The 18,515-nt window shown below is 45.9% G+C and overlaps 1 protein-coding gene across 3 annotated transcripts in view; it reads left to right on the top strand.

Moving 5' to 3' along the window:
* ABCC5 (ATP binding cassette subfamily C member 5) overlaps positions 1 to 18,515 on the top strand; it is a 92,064-nt gene that overhangs the window by 36,129 nt on the left and 37,420 nt on the right. Inside the window, exons 8-16 of one of the 3 annotated variants that reach the window (XM_084874179.1) lie at positions 201 to 348; positions 3,438 to 3,586; positions 4,308 to 4,415; positions 7,932 to 8,288; positions 12,607 to 12,678; positions 13,656 to 13,780; positions 13,894 to 13,966; positions 15,584 to 15,787; positions 16,628 to 16,771. In XM_084874179.1, coding sequence (XP_084730305.1) covers positions 201 to 348; positions 3,438 to 3,586; positions 4,308 to 4,415; positions 7,932 to 8,288; positions 12,607 to 12,678; positions 13,656 to 13,780; positions 13,894 to 13,966; positions 15,584 to 15,787; positions 16,628 to 16,771 — 1,380 coding nt within the window. Of the gene's footprint in view, positions 1 to 200; positions 349 to 3,437; positions 3,587 to 4,307; positions 4,416 to 7,816; positions 8,289 to 12,606; positions 12,679 to 13,655; positions 13,781 to 13,893; positions 13,967 to 15,583; positions 15,788 to 16,627; positions 16,772 to 18,515 lie in introns of those variants that run through there. The other 2 variants (XM_084874180.1, XM_084874181.1) reach the window with 2 other exon arrangements.

The raw sequence follows: 18,515 nt of genomic DNA, 5'->3' as shown, positions 1-18,515 counted from the left end.
CCAATATCTGTGATTACTATGAGAACAAATGTTTGTCTTAGCTTCCTTACCAAGGGATAAGAATTAAATATTTGATTCTAACTTAAAGGACCAGTTTTATTAAAGATATTACAACTACATGACACTCATTTTATTTATAATAATCTTAAACAGATTTGATAAACTCTGATTTTGGCATAACATCTCTTTTTTTCTTTCAGATGTTTGCGTCACGGATCACTGCATATTTCAGGAGAAAATGTGTAACTATTACAGATGACCGTGTTCAGAAAATGAATGAAGTTCTCACCTACATTAAATTTATTAAAATGTATGCGTGGGTCAAGGCATTTTCTCAAAATGTTCAAAGTGAGTTGACAGACTTTGTGTGTGCATATGGTAGAAAGACTGAGGTTTCTCTGCTTCCAGATCACCTTAGCTACTAGGAACCTTAAAGTCATAGGATCTCCATAACTTAAGTTCTTATAATACCTTACTAGAGGCCCGGTGCACGAAATTCGTACACTCTAGAAGGGGGGGTCCCTCAGCCCAGCCTGTGCCCTCTTGCAATCCGGGAGCCCTTGGGGAAGTGGGCCTAAGCTGCCAGTTGGACATCCTTAGCATTGCTGCATGGAGGCGGGAGAGGCTCCCGCCGCGGCGCTGGCCAGTCTCGAGGCTGGTTTCTGGCTGAGCAGCACTCCCCTGTGGGAGTGCATTGACCACCAAGGGGCAGCTCCTGCATTGAATGTCTGCCCCCTAGAGGACAGTGTGCATCATAGCGACCAGTTGTTCTGCTGTTGGGTCGATTTGCATATTAGCCTTTTTAAAAAAAATATATTTTATTGATTTTATACAGAGAGGAAGGGAGAGAGATAGAGAGTTAGAAACATCGATGAGAGAGAGTCATCGATCAGTTGCCTCTTGCACACCCCTACTGGGGATATGCCCGCAACCACGGTATATGCCCTTGACCGGAATCGAACCCGGGACCTTTCAGTCCCCAAGCCGACGCTCTATCCATTGATCCAAACCAGTTTCGGCGCATATTAGCCTTTTATTATATAGGATGAACTTTATATTGATAGGGATCTTAGCGACTTGTACCCATGACTCCATCTCACCGATGAGGAAATTGAGACCTGAGAAAACTGATTTCCCCCACCTACGAAAAAATTCAGCTAGCTATATGCATTTTATTCAGTTTCAAAGATCCATGTCTATAATCTCATCCTGCCCATAATTTTTGGGTCTGGTCATGGGGACATCACAGAAGACAGTATCCAGTGGCTGCTGAGAGCTCTGCTTCTGCTCTCTGTGCTCTGTGGGTGCATGAGCCCCAGAGGTAGGGAGACGAGATCCCGGGGAAAGGGTTGCTGGGAGAAGCACTGGGCGAGATGTCCAGATGGCTGGACCTAGCTCTGTTACTCACTCATGGGGTTTATTTTTATATTTTCAAGCAATTAATTTATGTTGAGTCACGAGATTCTCAGTGCCTCGCCCTATCATGATCCATAAATTCACTACAGACATAAATGTGTTATCTGTTAAGCCACAAAGCTTGGAAGAATAATTAGCATAGACTGGGCATTCAAAGAGATCTCAACAAAAGTTGAATGGTGGGCCTTTAAAAAAGGTAAAATTTAAGTGGGATATATTTAAAGACATTTTAGAATTTTTTAAAAAAAAAAGATATAGTTACACATAAACTTTATTTAAAGTATAAAAGCTCTGTTAATTGACCATAACCTCAGAGTGAGCTAACCTGAATACAGTGCAATTTTTAAGTTGGATAGAAGTACAGTGTTCAGATCAAGAAAGCTGTTTAATTTTCACTGCGTGGCTTGTTGATTAAACCTTCAGGAACCTGCCCTGACCGGTTTGACTCAGTGGATAGAGCGTCGAACTGTGGACTCAAGGGTCCCGGGTTCAGTTCCGGTCAAGGGCATGTATGTATCTTGGTTGTGGGCACATACCCAGTTAGGGGGTGTGCAGGAGGTAGCTGATTGATTTTTCTCTCTCATCGATGTTTCTAACTCTCTACCCCTCTCCTTTCCTCTCTGTGAAAAAGTCAATAAAATATATATTTTTATTTTTTAATTTTATTTTATTTTTTTAAAATATATTTTATTGATTTTGTACAGAGAAGAAGGGAGAGAGATAGAGGGTCAGAAACATCGATGAGAGAGAGTCATCGATCAGCTGCCTCTTGCACACCCCCTACTGGTGATGTGCCCGCAACCAAGGTACATGCCCTTGACTGGAATCGAACCCGGGACCTTTCAGTCCCCAAGCCGACGCTCTATCCATTGAGCCAAACAGGTCCCGGCTAAAATATATATTTTTAAAAACAAACAAAAAACTTTCAGGAACCTTATGTCCAGTTCCTAAGCTTTTTATGTGAACAGCCACCCAGAGCAGCATCACTTGGAAGTGTGCAGCATTGGATTATAAGCTGCTTCATTAAGTAGTGAGTTTGTTGCCCTTAAAATGGAACAGATGGATGCTAAGTGGACATCTGCCAAGCATGCTGTTAGCAGGGTGACCGCTGATGGGCCCTCTGACTCTCAGGTCTATCGTTTTATAATCTTTCTGATATTCCACTCACCCTTCAGCCCCTGCCTTTGGTATCTTCATCTGTGTGTATTGGCTTGAAAAGAGCATTCTTGCTCAGGATAGATTTGGACAAGGTGAAAGCAATGAGTTGGATTTCTTTTTTTAATATGGCTAATTTGCTATCTGAAGGTACTTAGTTTCCAATGTCTTGAGCAGTGGTCATACCTTTCAGGTCAGTGCACAGCATCTAAAAAAATTTATTTAAGTTTAAAAATACCTCGCCACTTTTTCATCATACTTCCTGTGCCACGGTCACAGTACTCTGGGGTTGCTCTGTGAATAAGGGTGTCGGTTTTGCAAATATTTAAGAAAACCATTCTGCCTAAAAAGGTTGTATTCCACTCACCCTTCTGCTTTTTGTGTGGAAGTCTCCATCCCAGTGTCAGCTTACAGTGGGCACTCTGGCCGGTCTTACTTCCTTTTCATTCTCCATTGCTGTGGTACTTACTGGCTTTTCTGTAAGCACCTAGACAGGAAATAAACAACAACTAGATCAGCATGCAGAACTGCTCATTGCGGATATAAGTAATGTGTTTATCTTTATAACAGAAGGAATTTGCAAGGAGAATCAGACTTAGGCAGAAGATGATCATTGTGATGATATCTAGTACTGCTGCTGTCAGATTCATTCCTGTGATTCGATCCATTTCAAACCTCCTCAGGCTTGTGTGCCAGCGTTAATGATAGGAATTGATAGTCCTGGTGACCTAGTCTTTGTTTTAAATCTTGTGTGTGGCTAAAGACCTCCCATGTCTTTTTTGGTGGCAGAGGAGCAATATTGCAGGGAGGTTTTTTTGTTTTTTTTTAGCTTGCCTTTTAGAGATTGGCTTCCTTTCTGTTCTTAGAAATCCGAGAGGAGGAGCGGCGGATATTGGAAAAGGCCGGGTACTTTCAGAGCATCACCGTCGGTGTGGCTCCCATCGTGATGGTGATCGCCAGCGTGGTAACATTCTCTGTTCACCTGACTCTTGGCTTTGATCTCACAGCAGCACAGGTCAGTGAGCCCTCGGAGCTTGGGAAAATGAGATGCTCTGATCCTCTTGTTTCTGGATTTGGAAGTTCCCCCAATAATCAGAAGCCTTTTTTTTTTCTTTTTTAAAAAAATATATTTTATTGATTTAAAAAAAAAAAAAAAAATATATATATATATATATATATATATATATATATATATATATATAATTGATTTTTTTTACAGAGAGGAAGGTAGAGGGATAGAGAATTAGAAACATCAATGAGAGAGAGACATCGATCAGCTGCCTCTTGCACACCTCCTACTGGGGATGTGCCCGCAACCAAAGTACATGCCCTTGACTGGAATCAAACCTGGGACCTTTCAGTCTGCAGGCCGATGCTCTATCCACTGAGCCAAACCGGTTTCGGCCAGAAGGCATTTTTTTTTTCATTTATGTGATTAAACCAAGAAGTAGAAGAGTGAAGATTCAGCCGTAATGCACAAAGAATGGATGGGCAGTGTTTAGACAACTCAACTTTGGGTCTAATTCTGAAAATACAGATCACTCTGGTTCAGATTTACTAAGAATTTTAATTGAAGATCTCATAAAAACTCTACCTTTAAGAAAGGTGTCTGTCTCATACCAGTTTTTGACAGTTAAGCAGCAGCCTTGCTTAACTTGAAGGGAAATTGATGGTGTCTTGTTATTTTGGTTGCATGGCCTAGTAAGGCTCAGTTTCTGCTCTTTTCCTCCTTTTAGGCTTTCACAGTGGTGACTGTCTTCAATTCCATGACTTTTGCTTTGAAAGTAACTCCGTTCTCAGTAAAATCCCTCTCAGAAGCATCGGTTGCTGTCGACAGGTTTAAGGTAAGTGGCTCCCTCTCCTCCTTCGCGTCAGGACCCGTCCCTGACAGAACTACCTGCCTTTATTCCAGTGGGTCACACAGGCTCACTGCTCTTGGCTTTTGTTCACCTTCAGCCTTTTGGCAAGTTGGTAAGAAAGGGGCCATGCAGGGGGGTGGAGGGGGAGCGGGCGGGAACGGGGAAAAGGAAGGAGCCAGTGGAGAAGACTGACTTACGGGGCGGAGCTAGTTACATGAATTTGCACCTTTTGTCGCTGGCGCACCTAGGTTTGGGTTCCCAGGATTTCAGTGTTTCTCTTCAGTTAGTCCCTCCTGCCTGGACCTGACGTGGAAATAAGTCATAACTTACTGGCCTTTTTAGTGACTCAAACCTGGAGGATCAGAGCTGTCAGGAGACTGTCAGCTTTTTCTTTCTTTGACCTACCATTTGCCTCTACCAAAGTGCGTCATTTTGATGGGTCAATATGCTAAGCCCTTTTTAAAATATATATATTATTGATTTCAGAGAGAAAGAGAGAAGGGGAGAGAGAGAGAGAGAGAGAGAGAGAGAGAGAGAGAGAGAGAGAGAGAGATATGATGATATCATTGATCAGCTGCTTCATGCACGCCCCCTACTGGGGATCAAGCCAGCAACCCAGGCATGTGCCCTTGACCAGAATCGAACCCGGGACCCTTCGGTCTGCAGTCTGATGCTCTATCCACTGAACTAAACCAGCCAGGGCATGCTAAGCCCTTTTTGATACTTCCCTGTTCCTGGCCTGTGGTTGCCACTCATGATGCAGGAACTCCAGTGACATGATAGTCATAAAACTAGATCATGTTGAGAAATGCAGAATTATCAGGGTTTTTCTGGTAGGGTTTGTTGATCATGCCTTGGCCTGCCTTTGTGCCTCCAGAATAATGCAGGAGGGAAGTATATTTGGGAGGGTGGGGTGAGATGGGTGTTTGGAAGTGGGTAATACTTTAAAAAAAGGAAAAGGAACAGCACCGGTGTGGGCGGGGATTCTTGGACAGAGCCACTGCAGAAAGCAGCTCTTGCATTCCTGCAGCAAAACAAGCGGTGTTCGTGGCTAGAAGGCGTGAGCTCAGGCGTTTGCGGGGTTAATATCATCTCCTTAGACATTTAGGAGAAAACAAATTGGGTTTACCTTTTAAGAAGAATAAAGAAGAACTTGCCAAATGATATTGTACTCATTTATGGTTAGCTAGTTGAATTTTGTTTAAGAGTGTACCCCAGCCCCTGCCCTCCCCCACCCCAGCCTGGCTGCTAGCAGGCTAAGGGCCAGAGCCATATTCGTAAAGAGAAATGGTCTAATTGTAACTGGAGCTTGATTTTGCTGACCCCACAATATCCAGTCATGGAAGAAAGCAAATGATTCAACTATAAATGTGTCCCACCTCCTTGTTAGTGAATGGGTTTGGTGGCATTTTAGATGAAGAAGTAGGGGTGTGTATAGCTCCTTGTTTCTCAAGAGCTCTCTTTACTTATTAGCGAGAACTTGTATTGGCAGGTGGCTTTTCTCGTAGCTCTTTTCTCTATCCAGGTAGCTTCAGAGTTAATAAAGGAAGCACAATCGGCCACAGCTGTATTATATTCCCCACCGAGACCTCAATCCCCTTCTTTCATATTCCTCTTGCAGTTTCCTCCTTTCCAACCTCCTTCTCCCTCTCCTCTCCTCCACTCTCCCCTCTCTCCCCCCCCCTCCTTTTTCTAGGATAGTAACCTGTAGAAAGGTAGTGAGAAGCCACCTTGTGACTTTCCTGATAAGATTGTCACCAGTATAAAGTTGCTAGCTTTAGCAAATAAAAACATGGGACATCCATTGAATAATTTACTAACATGGGATACTCTGAAAAAAAATCATTCATTGTTTATCTGGTATCAGAACTTAAAGTGCTGTGACTCAGCACCTCAGGGCAGAGTGGCCCGAAGCTGAAATCCTCCTGGAGGAGCGCGGCTGCAGGGAGCCCGTGGGGAAGGGGCCGTGGGGAAGGAGCCGTGCAAACTAGCGGCGTGAGCATGTTTCTGAAGAATCCACTGGGGTGCAAGGTTGTTTAGTAACTCTCCGGGGAGAGATGATGGGAACACATGGTTTACTGTGTGAAGGTGGTGACACTCTCGGACAAGTTATCCTTAGCTCAGTCTTTTAGGAAGGCTGTGACCAAATGAAACCAACAGCTGTCTTCAGAGACGAAACCTGAGGTTGACTAAGTGTGAGGATTATCTAGGAAACTTAATTTTGTTTTCTTTTAATCTAGGAGACTTAGAACCATGCCACTTTTGGGAAGATGAGGGAATAGGAGTAAGGAGGAGATGTGGCAGTTTAAGGGAGGAAAGGAGCAGGCTCTGAAGTTTCAGATCCAACAGAAAGAGGTTGGGAAGGGGACTGTAAGGTGCATTTAATGGCACCTGCACACTTAACATAGTCGGGGGTTCTCAGCAACTGAGTGGGGAGTTCTGGCCCTAAAAAGTCATCTTTACTCTGAAAAAAAAAAAAAAATAGAAAGAAAGAAGGAAAGAAAGATAAAATAAAATAAATATATACATAAAATAAAGACTTTCTAATGTTATTTTTACATTTGAAAAAGATTTTTTTTTTTAAATCATATTGGGACTCCAACTGAGATACCATTCTGTAGAGAAGACCACTGGTTGAAGAGGGCTGTCGGAAGGGGGTTCAGAGTGATGGGCACGTCCAAGTCCTGGGCTGAGATTTGTTTCGGTCAGTGTTGCAGATCTGATTTCAGAAGTGTTCCCGTTTTCTTCCCCTTACAGAACTCAGTGGGACGCGGGGGATGAGCGGGGAAGGTCCTGTTCTCTTCCCAAGGATGTTTCTGAGGGAAATAACCTTCACTTCCACGCAGGTCCCTTCCTCGGGTGGTTTGAGTTTCCACAAGTTCTAAGGCAGGCTTCTGAAGACATGAGACTTACTGGCAAGAAGGAGTTCTCTGCCGTCAGTCATACTTTAGGCCCTCCTCTCTGGGTTACTCCTCAGCGAGCTAGGCCGAGGCACTGTCTCAGCTCAGCCTCGCCCCCAGACATGCGCCATGTTTGGGTGAGGGAAGCACACAGGCTTCGAGGTTCTACAGGGGTGATCCGGAAGGGAAGCAGTGACGAGGGTCTGGATGGGGGAGCAGCACGCCCTGTGGTTTTTCTGCTGGCATTTTCCCACTGCTGCTCAGCAACTCCTGGGTGAGCACAAGGGCCGGCACACGCGTCAGTTCCGTGTCCTTTGGTCACACGGACTGGTAGGAAACGGAGAACCAGTGTGGCGTGTCATCGGTCGTGTCGAGTGTTGAGCCACTGACAAGGTCCCATTCCTCCTGAGGGTGTCCCCACACCCCCGTGACCTTTCGCCGGGCCTGAGGCTGGGCTACACTAATGAGCTACCTTTTGCCCTTCAGCTCTCTTCCACTGTATAGCCTGATGTGTTTTGCTACGTGCGTGTACGCCCTAGGCTTGTCTCCCTGGTCTTGATCCAGTGTCTCATCTTTGCACCTCTCTCACAACTCCTATCAGAGCTTGTTTCTGATGGAAGAGGTTCACATGATAAAGAAAAGCCCAGCCAGTGCTCACATCAAGATAGAGATGAAAAATGCCACCTTGGCATGGGACTCCTCCCACTCCAGTATCCAGAACTCACCCAAGCTGACCCCCAAAACGAAAAAAGACAAGAGGGCTGCCAGGGCCAAGAAAGAGAAGGCGAGGCAGCTGGAGCGCACCGAGCACCAGGCGGCGCTGGCGGAGCAGAAGGGCCACCTCCTCCTGGACAGCGACGAGCGGCCCAGCCCCGAGGAGGAAGAGGGCAAGCCCGTCCCCCTGGGGAGCCCCCGCCTGCAGAGGACACTGTACGGCATCGACCTGGAAATCGAAGAGGTAACCGCCGGGCCCCCCCCCCCCCGCCCGCTGTCCGTCTCCCAGGTGTCTGCCGTGGCACGAGCAGGCAGCTGTCGCTCCTTTTAGCAAGGTCCTATTTTGTGGCTAGGAGTGGTTTTGAATCAATGAGCAGTTCTAGCCAGCTCCACCTCTCAGAGGAATATTTCGGCATTTAACAGTAGCAATGAATAACAACTGGTCTCATGAGATAACTCATTTTATAAGCAAGGAAGTGAAACATTCAGGTGGGTTTTCCAAGATTTTGCCCTGAATAGATTCTTACCGATTGTAGTTGTATGTGAGCTGTAACAGTTAGTTCTGGTTATTATAGCTCTGTGTAAGCTTCTCATTACCCCCAGGCTAATCACAACACAGAACCTGGAACATAATAGGGATTCTCAGTGATGTTAACATTACTGACAATTCGGTTATAATTGTTTATTTTAACGCAAGTAAAGGATAGTTGTGGTGTGTAATATCACAGCCCAGGCACACAGAACTGGATTCTCTCAGCGGCCTTGCTTTAGGGAGTGGCTGGAACAGACAGTCCTGGGTCAAGGCTTTTAAAGTACAGAATATGACTGGGAGTCAGAACCATGTTGAGGGCTACTTCATACACAGGGTCCCAGATGTAGTTATATATTCACTCATTTAACAGCCATTTTTTCATGACCAGCCCTGCCGGCAGTGTTGTAGGGCTGGGGTCTAGCAGGGAAAATCCAAACAGTCAAACCTCCACCCTCTTGGAGCTTACATTCTAGTGGCAAAGACAGTAAACAAGTGGGGAATATGTTCCAAGAACCTGCAAATCCCTGAACCCACCTATAGTGTTGAATCCTGGTAATTTTTTCCCTGTGCATGCATACCTATGACAACGTTTAGTTTATAAATTAGGCACGGTGAGAGACTAACAATAATAGCTAACTACAGCAGTTTGCTCTATACTCTAATAAAAGGTAAGTGAATTCGGTGGGTGTCTCTCCAGCAATTTTTCTATTTTTCACCCCAAACCTATTCTGGAATCTGAGTAACCATCCCTTACTTGCAGAAAATGGCTTGTGTCCCTTGTTTCAGGGATCCCTTGCTGAAGGCTTCACATAGCTCAGTGCTTTTTGGCACAACGCTTTGTCGTCGTTCAGAATGTGTTTTCTCTTCATGTCTTCCACCCACAGCTTTAATGCCTCTTCCATCTTAACTGAGCACTTATCGTGCACTTGTGGCCACAACTTTTACAGTTAAAGATGGGACAGCAAAACTAGCATGGATTTCTTTTTCCTTATTCACAGTTTCAAGGATGGAAGATCTGCTCTTACTATCCATTTTAATAACGTCTTCATATAATTTTTCCTTACTAAGTCGACATTTTTTGCCTTTTCACTTACAAGAAGCACTTACTTTCTAGCTGTGCTTTTTAACATATCTAAGTTGCCAGCATCACTTTTTAAGTAAAATAAGAGAACACAAGCACTTTGATATGGAGAGAGATGTGAAAAGAGTCGAAGTGACTAATGAACAGGAAGTGTATACAGATCTGGCTCGTGTCCAGGGCAAGACCGAGCAGGACTGCATGAGATTTCATTACACTAGTCAGAGTGCCACACTGTTTAAAACTTATGGATTGTTTATTTCTGGAATTTTCCACTTCATGGTTTTGGACCACAGTGAACTGCAAGGAACTGAAACCACAGAAAGGGAGGGAAACCATGGATAGGGGAGAATACTGTATATTGTATGTCAGAGGGTGGTAAGGGCGGTGAAGAAGAGGTGGTAGAGAGTGCTGGGGCAGGGAGCAGGTGGTTGCAATGTAAATAGGTTGCCTGAGGGAAAGGCTTCCTTTACGAGGATAGACCTGTGGGGTAAGGGAATGAGTCATGTGAATATCTGGGGGAGAAGAGCATTCAGGCAGAAGGACAAAACTGCAAAGACCTTGAGGCTATTACTGGAGCAGAGTGAGCAAAGGAGAGAGTAGTAGATGCCAGGGCAGACAGGGAGCTAGGTGCAGAGCCTCCTGTAATGACTTTGGTTTTACTCTGAGTGGAAAGAGAAGCCATTGAGGGCTTGGAGCAGAAGAATGATGTGACCTGACTTACATATATACTAGTGGACTGATAACATGAAATTTGTGCACAGGGAGAGGGGGTGTTCCTCAGCCCGGCCGGCCTGCACCCTCTCCAATCTGGGACCCCTCGAAGGATGTCCTACTGCCGGTTTACAGGGATTGGACCTAAACCAGCAGTCAGACATCCCTCTCACAATCCAGGACTGCTGGCTCCAGCTGCTCACCTGCCTGCCTGATTGCCCCTAACCATTCTGCCTGCCAGCCTGATCACCCCCAAATGCCCCCCACCCCCCCTTGCTGACCTGCTCACCCCCAACTGCCTCCCCTGCTGGCCTGCTTGCCCCCAACAGTACCCCTGCTGGCCTGCTCACTCTAAACTGTCCCCCTGCTGTCCTGATGACCTCCAACTGACCACCACTGATGGCCTGCTCACCCCCAACTGGTCCCCCTGCTGGTCTGCTTACCCCTAACGGCCCCTGCTTTCCCATCCTGGCCTGATCACTCTTTCCCCCTCTCCCCCACCCTGCCACGACCCCAATATCCCAGCCCCTCCTTTTTTTCTTTTTATTTTTCTTTTTTCCAGCGTCTCTTTGAGCAGAGGCCAGGGCAGGCTGGAAGCAAGTATCTAAAATTTATTTATCTTCTATAATTGGAACTTTGTAGCCTTCAGCAGAGGCCAGGACCAGCCAGGAAGCTTGGCTTCCTCCATCACCAGGGGCAACCCAAGCTTCCTGCTTGCTCTAGCTCAGTGGCTGCTGCCATTTTGGGGGGGGATTTATTTATCTTCTATAATTGAAACTTTGTTGCCTTGAGCAGAAGCCAGGGCGGGCCAGAGCAAGCGGGAAGTGTGGCTTCCTCCATTGCCAGGGCAACCTAAGTCTCCTGCTTGCTCCAGCTCTGTGGCCAGCTGCCATCTTGGTCGGGTTAATTTGCATACTTACTCCCGATTGGTTGGTGGGCGTGGTTTGGTGTAGCAGAGTGATGGTTAATTTGCATGTTTCTCTTTTATTAGTGTAGATGAGAGAAACATTCTAGCTTCTGTATTCAAAAGAGTATGTTGGGAAACAGGAAGGAGGCAAGGATAACAGTTAACCTAGGAGAACATTAGGGTGCCTTGGACTGAGGGCAGTGGTAAAGAACTGTTTACCTACATCACTGGAAGTAGGGAGTGCTGGGTTCTAATGTGTTTATCAAGTCAGCAACTAACTAGAAGCAAGTCACACAGACCTAGAACTAGACTGCAGGGAAAATGAAAAGCTCCCAGCTTTTGAAAGCTATGACCAAGAAGGGAAGATGGTCCTAGGTGAGACCACTGGAAATAAGTAGTGGTTGTGTGGAGGGCATTCAAGTCACTTTAAAATGTGTGTGTGTGTGTGTGTGTGTGTGTGTGTGTGTGTAATTATATAAATTGATTTCAGAGAGGAAGAGAGAGGGAGAAAGAGATAGAAACATAAATGATGAGAGAGAATCATTGATTGGCTGCTTCCTGTATGCCCCCTCACTACCTCACTAGAGCTCAAACCTGTAATCCCAGCATGTGCCTGATTGGGAATTGAACTGTGACCTCCTGGTTCATAGGTTGACACTCAAGCACTGAGCCAGGCTGACTGGCTCAAGTCACTTTTTTACTTCAGTAAACTCTTAACAGGCTTCTTATTGAATAGCAATGATCTTATTTATTGAGGCAGTTCTATCACACTACTAATCAGCTCTATTCGAGGGTTAGTCCTGATAGTCAGTGGATGTTTACTCTCTTACTTTCTATTGATCCTCATTCTGCCCTTTAGAGCCCACATTCACAGAACTTGAGCTCTTTTGAAGAGAGACCATAATTCTCCAGACCCCTCCTTTAGGGAGGGGAAGGGAACTTGGTGTCTTCTGATGTCTCACTTACTTCATTGCTGGTGTCTCCTTTAGTCATCTGAAATCAATAAAAATATATATATTTAAAAAATAGATTATCAACAAAACAGGAAAGGAGTTGAGTCTTTTTAAAAGTGATATAGGGTACCTTAGCATCTTTAATTTTTGCAAAAGTTTACACATCTGTTTTCTTAGTGTATCTCCACAGAAATCCTATGGAGTAGGTGACTGACAAGGGACAAAAGAGTTAAGTGACTTGCTTGGTGAATTGGGAAGGCAGTTGCCATATTGATGGATTATGGTTAATGTGTTTTTCCTCAAAGAAATAGGAAGTCCCTGCAGGTGAGTGGTCAGTAGTCCTTGAATGACCTCCTCTCTCGCTCTGTTTTTTTCCAGGGTAAACTAGTTGGAATCTGTGGCAGTGTGGGAAGTGGAAAAACCTCTCTTATCTCAGCCATTTTAGGCCAGGTAAGATTTTGTTATTGTCCTTGGCATTTTTTGCTCCTTTGTATTTTGCTTAGCAAAGGCCTCAGAAAAACTGAATTTATTTCCTAGAGAGGATCAGGAAAAATAGAAACAAAATGAACCCTTCATCCGCATCTCCCTGCCCTCCCCCCACTCGCCACTACGTTCCCACCCCTTCACAGCACTGTGTCTAAAGGAAGCTTAGTGATCACCTGTATGTGTACACTGTATATTACAGTGTTTGAGAGGACAGCTTTATGTGCAAGGACTACGCAGACTGGTCAGTGAAACTTTGTTCCAAGTTATAATATCCCTCCCCCAAGACAAATTGTCAACGATCAGTCCCAAAAGGAACCCTGAAAGAAGGTAAAATGGGTAAATCAATTTATATCAATTATCATGACTGAAAACAATTCCAAGTGAACAGGTCCATCATGCAGTTTCTTCATGTTGGAGGGGACGGTTCACCATCGTTGTATGGATACTCAGTAATACTAGTTGATGTCGAACTGGATTCCCCCCCCCCCCCCCCCTTTGATCCTCATTTTACAGAAGCAGCTGATCTAGCTAATAGCCTGGGTTAATTCTGTAGATGAGTTGGCCTGCCCTAAAATTGAGGCTGTAAATCCTTACAGCGTCCTCCCCAGGGGATTCTGAAAGGGCCTTCCGCTTGTGCTTCCCTTAATTAAAGCCGTTTGCAATTAGAAAGGAAGGACATAAAGTAGCCCAGAGGTTGCTGAATGAAGTGTTGGTTCATTCAAGTCACGGGTCGTCCGTGCTCCCATCGCTCATAAGCAAGGAGTCCTTTGCTTTTCTCTGCTGCCGAAGCTCTCAGTGGGACAACGGTGGGGTCTGGTTTTGGGTCCAAAAAGCAACCAAGGAAACTGCCAAAACTTTCATTGTGGAACATGGGGGGTTCTGCCGGCTTTAGGGCGGTGGTTTTGCATTGTGATGCCATTGGGCGGTGTCTGTCTCCCTAGATGACACTCATCGAGGGCAGCATTGCAGTTGGTGGAACCTTCGCTTATGTGGCCCAGCAGGCCTGGATCCTCAATGCCTCGCTGAGAGACAACATCCTCTTCGGGAAGGAATTTGATGAAGAAAGGCAAGGAATGCTTGGTTTCTATCATGCTTTCTGTCTGTGAGACACAAGGCACCCCAAGCCACAGGCTCAACTCCAACCGTGTCCCTGATGCTAGGTCTCTTTATGTTCTTCAGATACAACTCTGTGCTGAACAGCTGCTGCCTGCGGCCTGACCTGGCCATTCTCCCCAACAGTGATCTGACTGAGGTACAAGCCTCCTGCTCCCGATGGGGGCTTGTATGTAGCAGAGAGGATTCTGGGAGATGAGTGGCAGGGCTCTGCTGGAGTCACCTCCTAGGAGTGCATCTTAAATGCGTGGGAGAAAAACCGACACAGTGAGATTCACTTTCACTGGTACTTTACGTTAGGAAAGCATTTATGCCCTGGGGCTGGCATATCAACACTACCTGTTTTAAGCATATAAATATGTCCTGTGTCAGGTGGGTTTTAAACAGAATCCCGTTTTTGGTTCAGAGTTTGTGTTTTCTGACTCCTGGTTTTTAAAACCACGAGTCAAGCATGTGCACATGGAGCTTCTTCCCTGAACCTCATTCTGCCAACCTCCTTGTTCGGATGCAGTCTGCAGAGAGCCCTCTCCCATTAGAAAGGAAGAGGCGACTGCACAAATCCCTTTCTTTGGTTCTCTGCCCTGGAGCAGTTTCCAGAGCTGTGTCTTTGGAACTGGCTTTGTGAGCCCTGAGACATCACCCATGACCTGCCCTGGAGGTCTCTGGGGCTGGCACTTGTGTGCCAGCTGACTTCAGGTATTAAATCCCTCCAACCAGGTTTGGTGAATGGTTTAGTTTACCGGCTTTCAAATCAAGGTGCCCAGATCAGCAGCAGTCGGTGACACTGGGAACTTGTTAGAAATGCAAATTATTAGGCCCCACTCCAGACCTCCTGAATCAGAAACTCCAGGGGTGGGGCCCAAAAACCTGTTTTTACAAGTCCTCAGGTAATTCTGATCCCTGTTCAAGTTTGAAAACCTTTGCATTAACTGAATGTTTTATTTTTTTAAGGACAAGGTTTTTTAAAATTACAGGGCCCATTATCATTTTACAACGGATGTATTCACTTGTCCATTTAGTAATGTTCATCAGATGCTTGTTGTATGCCAGCGGCATGTGCAGACATTTCTGGGTGTTGGGAATGTAAAGGAAAGACAATAACTTGCACCCTCAGAAAGCTTAAGTGGAGAGGATGGGGCACCCACACATGAGGCTCAAAACAAGCTGATGAAAAAGAATCCCTTTCTTTTGAGTGTTAGTAAGGAAGAGATGGGGGGGGGGGGGGGTATTTCAGAGGAGAGGATGCCAGAACTGAGCAGGAATAGAGCAGGAGAAGGTGTGACATTAGTCATGGGTGTTCATAATATATCCACAATCTAATGGCTTCTATCCCAGGGTGTGCTGGGGGATTGGCAATGGATGCTGAGAGATGCTGGGAACCTGCTTCTAATGCCAAGTTTGGTTATTTAAGTTCTATCCGTCAGGGCTTTTGAAGAGTTTGAGGAAGGTTGTTCATGGTTAGCTTTATGTTTTGGAAAGCTCATTCTGCCCATAGAGAATGGACTGGAGTAGGGTGTCCAGGGGGTGGCAAGGCCAGAAGAGGATTGATTAGTAACCAGATGATTGTGGGAGTGAAGGAGGTATCTAGGCCAACTCCCCCCTGTGGGCCCTGGAGGATCATAGTGGCCACTCATCCAGGGTGGGAATTCAGTAGAAGATGCCGCTTTGGGTGGAGGAGAAGAATGACTAGGGTAGACACTAAACTCAGTTCTGGTCTTGAGCTGGCGGCTCCACTATGCTTTCTGGGCTCCTATAGATTGGCGAGCGAGGAGCCAACCTGAGTGGTGGGCAGCGCCAAAGGATCAGCCTTGCCCGAGCCTTGTATAGTGACCGGGACATCTACATCCTGGATGACCCCCTCAGTGCCTTAGATGCCCATGTGGGCAACCACATCTTCAACAGTGCTATCCAGAAGCAGCTCAAGTCCAAGACGGTTCTGTTTGTTACCCACCAGCTGCAGGTACGGTGCTTTCTTCCTTCCCCAGGCCACCCACTGTGTCCTGAGAAATCACACGGGAGGCGGGCTTGGTCCTTCTTGGTACTATCAGTGTTCATTTCCTCAGCAAATAGCCGCCTGGCCCACTGTAGCAATAAAGCTCGTTGAACCACTGCACGAGGTTGGCTATCTGCATCAGAGATACTTGGGGCATGTTAGCTTCTGCATATAAATCAGTAAGTGAAGAAAGGAGGGGAGGGGTAGGTAGAAAATAGAGTTTGAGTATGCAATAGTGTGGAAAGCCTTACATTTAAGCAGGAACTGTTCAGGGAAAACAGGTCTTCTCCCTCTGTCACTCCATGACAAGTTGCGTCTTTGAAGGGCAGCTGAAGAATATTGCCATCTGTTTTGCATATGTTGTCAGGTTTAGGGGTTAACCCCCATCCTGCCACAGGAAGCCAGTAATGGTGTGTACTTCCGAGCGTAGTAACAGGGTGAAGCTTAATGCAAGGCTCTTATGCTTCCACTGGATTTACGTCAAAAACTGGAGGAACTGTACTTGGAACTACATCTCAATAAAGCAGCGCAGAGCTTCTCAGTCTTGGCACTACTGACATATTGGGCCACATCGCTCTTTGATGTGGGGGCTGTCCTAGGCCACCCTGGCCTCTGTCCACTAGATGGCCAGTAATACCCCTCTTCCCAATTAAAACAACCAACAGTGTCTCCAGATATTGCCAGATGTCCCCTGGGGGGGAGGGGGCTCAATCGCTTCCAGGTGGGAAGTGCTAGACTAAGGTATGAGGGATTGAAATATTTGCACAAATATCAGTAACACCGTGTCATCCCTGCCTTTGTCTCTAGTACCTGCCTGATTGTGACCAAGTGATCTTCATGAAAGAAGGCTGTATTACAGAAAGGGGCACCCATGAGGAACTGATGAATCTAAATGGTGATTATGCTACCATTTTCAATAACCTGTTGCTGGGAGACACGCCCCCAGTTGAGGTAAGAGTTTTATGACATTTCTGCATCTCTCCTTTCTAGCAGGGGAGGCATGACCTTACTGAGGGATGACCGGTCTTGGCTGAGTTCGATGCCTGTGTTTTACTGGCAGAGCCCTATTTTCTGATGACCAGATTGCTGTGCTTTGGTTCACATACTAATTCTATTCTAGGAGAGCAGGATTGTGGGGTTGTTGAGCCAAGGACTTCTGTCAATGAGAACTTATTAATGAGGCCAATATGGGCTCTGTGTGTTGTCAAAGTAAGATACGTCCAAACCTGTAGAGAATTTTTATGAATTTATTTGAGCCAAGCTGATGACATTGCTGGGAAGTAATATCTTAAATGCTCTGGAGCAGGGGTCTTCAAACTACGGCCCGCGGGCCACATGCAGCCCCCAGGGGAGTCTGATCCTGCCCGCCAGGTTTTTTGGGCAGTGAGCGCAGCCAAGGTGTTACAGTAGGAATTAGTAGTTCATATAGTCCGGCCCTCCAGCTTTCTGAGGGACCATGATCTGGCCCCCACTTTAAAAAGTTTGAGGACCCCTGCTCTGGAGATTACATGGACCTGGGAAAAAGCAGGGCAGGGATTAGATTACATGACAGTTTACAAGCGGATGTACTCTCTTGAGGGTGGTTAAGCTTAAGGGGTCTGGGAAAAAGGATTACTCTGGCATTTCAAAGGTTTATTAACCTAGATGCACAAGAATAGGGCTTGCTTAAGGCAAAGATAAACCTTCCACTATAGAAGTTATAGAAGGCATCATTACCCACCTTGACCTGTACAGTTAGAAATTAATGTTTAGATCACCCTGTGAGATTACTTTCATATGAAGCTCCTTTTTCCATAAACAAGTGAATAAAGAACCAGGGAAGAGAAATTAATCATTGCATACATTTGAAAATGATCCGTGGTACCCTGGCTGCTGATTTTTCACTCATTAACTGACAACTATTATGTCCCAACTAGAGGCCCAGTGCACAAAATTCGTGCATGGGGGAGGGAGGTGTCCCTCAGCCAAGCTGGCACCCTCTCCAATCTGGGACCCCTCAAGGGATGTCCGACTGCCCTCTAACAATCCAGGACTGCTGGCTCCCAACTGCTGGCCTGCCTGCCTGATTGCCCCTAACCACTGCGCTGCCAGCCTGGTCACCCCCAACTGCCCTCCCCTACAGGTCTGATCGCTCCCAACTGCCCTCCCCTGTAGGCCTGGTCCCTCCCAACTGCCCTTCCTGCTGGCCTGATCGCCCAAAACTGCCCTCTCCTGCCGGCCATTTTGTGGCGGCCATCTTGTGTCCACATGGGGGTGGCCATCTTTGACCACATCTTTGTGTGTTGGAGTGATGGTCAATTTGCATGTTACCTTTTTATTAGACAGGATTACTAGATTAGGCACTTCATAGATGTCATCCTATTTTAGTCATTTAAACAAAGTTCTGTAGCAAAATATGATTATCCTTTACTTTTACAGCTGAGGAAATGGAAGCTCAGAAAAGTTAAGCAACTGGTGTTAAACAACAAAATTCAACTGTGTAAATTTGAAGATTTAATTGGCTTTCTCAAGTGATTTGTGAATTGGACAGCATCCCCTCTAGCAACTAGAAGGGCAGAAAGAGGGTGTGAAGAAGAGATTTAAAAAGTGGATTATTTCAGGTGAAGTCATCTTTTCTTAGGGAAAGACAGGGGGCCTTAAGAGGCAGGTTACTTCACTAGCGTTGATCAGGAAATTCCAGACTGAGGGATTTAAA

This window comes from Pipistrellus hanaki, assembly GCF_964339955.1.
Source record: "Pipistrellus hanaki genome assembly, chromosome: 2".
In the NCBI taxonomy this organism is placed as follows: domain Eukaryota; kingdom Metazoa; phylum Chordata; class Mammalia; order Chiroptera; family Vespertilionidae; genus Pipistrellus; species Pipistrellus hanaki.
The sequence above is the reverse complement of the archived record's forward strand: the minus strand, read 5'-3'. Positions and strand labels throughout refer to the sequence as shown.